We start from the raw sequence: 3,053 nt of genomic DNA, 5'->3' as shown, positions 1-3,053 counted from the left end.
GACTGTACATAGCAGCTCTTAGGACGCCACCCCAGGACACTGGAGGGCTGAGGGGCCACCAGGAGGTTCGTCCTTGGGTAATAGCTATGACTACCCAAATCCCTTGAGAAGTAGTCCCTGTTCGATCTTTATCTGGACCAGGAATGAGTCAAAGTAGCGAAGGGAAAGATGTGGCTTGGTTTGCTCCCATGGGTCACCAGGTCACTAATGGAGATACCAAGGCCTCCCACGGCTGCGAGGAGCAGAGCCAGGCCAGAGGCTTGACCCTCTTCACCTTCATCCCCAGGGCCCCTTTTCCTGCTAACTGCACAATTTCCTGCCACTCTGAGCCACAGGAGCTGGAGACTGGAGTCTCCAGGGCTGACCCAGGGAGTCCCGTCCCCTCCCTCGTCCCATCCCTCCTAACACTTTAAGCCTGCCCTAGAAAAAGCACCTTTATTTGATTCACAAGACTTTTCAATTTTATTAGTAAAATACAAAATGGCACAGACATTGGTGATAGGGATGGAAAAGCAAAAGGATCAATCAACTCCTTCTAAAGTCCTTCCCAAACTGTCCTTGTCCGTGTCCTGTTTGGGGGAACTAACAAAGTTTGTGGAAAGGGGACCAGCTTCCCCAGCTGCTTCCTTACAAAGGAAGGGACCCCCATCATGGGTACCCCATTCCTTGAAGGCTCTCTGCAGGGAAGAGCCCCAAAAAGTGCATTCAGACTTGCTGTCTCCTTCTCTGAGCTGTCAGTGTGTCCCCTGCTCAAGCCAGGCGAACAGCAGGGATCATGCCCAGTGGGGGACGCAGAGGACCCAGTCTTCCCCCTGTGGACCAGGGCTGTGTTTGCTTCCTCTGAGTAGCCCTCTGTGAAGGAATATGTCACCTGTACCTGAAGGAAACCCAGCCCATGGGCAGCTTTTCAGACGTGAGGGCAAGGGTCACCTTGGGGGCCATCAGAGGGAGGTGGGGAGCTACCACCAGGAGCCCTGAGCGGTGAGGCCTGCAGGTCTAGCTCTGACCATCGGGCACTGGTCAGCCTGGTCAGCCTGCGGCCCGCCCAGGCCTGCCTGAGTCCTCAGGAGCCAAAGGGAACCCCCGACTCCATGCCCACAGCTTTCCTTCTGCCGTGAGACCTTCCTCGCAGGACAGAGTACCTTTCAGAAATACACCTGGGGACTTCAGGTTTCCGTGGTGGAGTCTGATCTCACCTGGCCCTGCCTGCAGTGGGGGCGAAGGTGAAGGGAGGAGATCTTGTAGCGAAGAGAAGCGGACAAGGTACCCGGGCCACAGGAAAGAAAGAGCAAATGCTGGACTTAAGTCCCTGACGCAGAGGGTGACTGCTTCCTGCAGCCTCTCCTTGGCTCCTTCTGTGTGTCTTGGCCTTCCGGGGAGCCTACAAGCTTCCCCTCCTCCTTCGGCCTGTCACATGCCACCCAGGCTGTCTCAGTGGCCCTGTAAGCCAGGTGGACACAAAGAAGGGCTGTCCTCAAAGTTGGAGAGAGGCCTTCAACATTAGCCTCTGCCCCGGAGGTACCCCAGCCTGGCCGCCACTGCGGGGGCCCACAGTGCTAACTCCCTCCAACAGGGCAGAGCCGCACTGTCAGATCGCGCCCCCCGCCCCCGGCAGGCCCCCCAGGTCGCAGAGCCCACAGATGTGCCATGGTCATCAGTTATCAGAGACTGGCTCAGGGGTCTCTGGACCAACTGGTGATGCCCGTCAGGAGTACAGGTTATTGCCACATATTGGGCGATCCTCTTTCCTTTCACCGATGGGAAACCAGAGGTACGAATGCCTTGTCGAGTCGGTGGTGGGCCCGGGACTAGAACCCCAGCCTTCGCGTTCAGAGTCTATGTTCTTTCTCTGCACAGCACGGACAGAGGGGGACGGGGGGCTAGTCAAAGCCACTGGGTAACGTCATCTCCCCTTCCCATGACCCCTGACTGAGGGCACAGTCTTCACCAGGAAGCAGTGCCAGGAAACACCACACTAGCCTCATGCAAAAAAGGACAGGTCCCCGGCTGGGGCGTGGGCTCTATACAGGGGACAGGGGAGATAGCACCGCAGGGAGCCGGGGTGACTGGCGACTGCAGGGGGCCAAGAGACATGATGAGGTCAGAGGGCGTGGGGCAAAGGGCCTGGCCTGAGGCTCCTTTGTCAGATGGGATGATGGAGGAACGCACGCACGCACGCACGCACGCGTGGGCCAGAGGGGCTGGGCATTCAATAAATAATTGTTCGTTGGGGCGAGGACGGTATCAAAGGGAACCTCTAACCAGCCAGCAGCAGCAGAGAGTTAGTTCTGACTCGGAGACATCGGAGTGAATTGTGGAGGTCACACACCCTGTCTCCAGTAGGTCGAGGGTGATCGTGGGGTATGCCTAGGAGCTGGGGTCAGTCTTACCTGGAGGGTTCTGCCTCCCTGCTTTGACCATCCCCTGCTCAGGCCAGGCCCTTGAGGGATGGTGGGAGTGAGGATTGGGGGACCCCTGGCGGCTGTTGAGTGGAACATTTGGAAACAGGCGGGTGGGGAGCTCACACTGGCACCAGGACATACGAGTTACTGCCACAGCTCCGGGGGACATAGCGAAGCCCCTCCACCATGTCCCCTGCCATCTTGCGGGGACAGCCCTGCAGGCTCTGGTAGGCAAACATGACCATTCCCAAGCAGAAGAGGAGGCCGAGGAAGGCCAGCAGACCCACTGCCTGCCTCCGGGTGGCCGCCGGGGAGTCAGGGACGGGGGTGGAGATGACACCCAGACTCTGGGAGTCCATGGTGGCATGGATTGTCTCCTTGGAGAATGGGCTGCCTGTGGCCACTGACTCCCTGCTGGGGGCCCCTTCAGAGGAGAAAGGGACCACAGAGACATGGGGCTTGCTGCTGGGCTCCCTGAGCGCATGCGTGTGGGCTGAAATGGGACCCATCTCCCTGGGCCCTATAGAGTTCTCTGGCATGGGATTCTGCCCCTTGGTCCACGCAGGCCCAATATTGTCCTCTGGGGCTGTGTGGGAAATGGTGGGGGCCTGGGTGGAGGGGGTCTGGGTGGGGAGGGTCTGGGTGGGGAGG

At 58.9% G+C, this 3,053-nt stretch overlaps 1 protein-coding gene across 1 annotated transcript in view; it reads right to left on the bottom strand.

Moving 5' to 3' along the window:
- Positions 1-374: 374 nt before the first annotated feature.
- Positions 375-3,053, bottom strand: part of CX3CL1 (C-X3-C motif chemokine ligand 1) — an 11,752-nt gene continuing 9,073 nt past the window's right edge. The window contains exon 4 of the mRNA XM_025044643.1: positions 375-3,053. Within this exon, the coding sequence (XP_024900411.1) occupies positions 2,522-3,053 (532 nt within the window). The 3' untranslated portion in view covers positions 375-2,521.

Source organism: Pteropus alecto, unplaced genomic scaffold (assembly GCF_000325575.1).
Source record: "Pteropus alecto unplaced genomic scaffold, ASM32557v1 scaffold123, whole genome shotgun sequence".
NCBI classification, from domain to species: domain Eukaryota; kingdom Metazoa; phylum Chordata; class Mammalia; order Chiroptera; family Pteropodidae; genus Pteropus; species Pteropus alecto.
The sequence above is the reverse complement of the archived record's forward strand: the minus strand, read 5'-3'. Positions and strand labels throughout refer to the sequence as shown.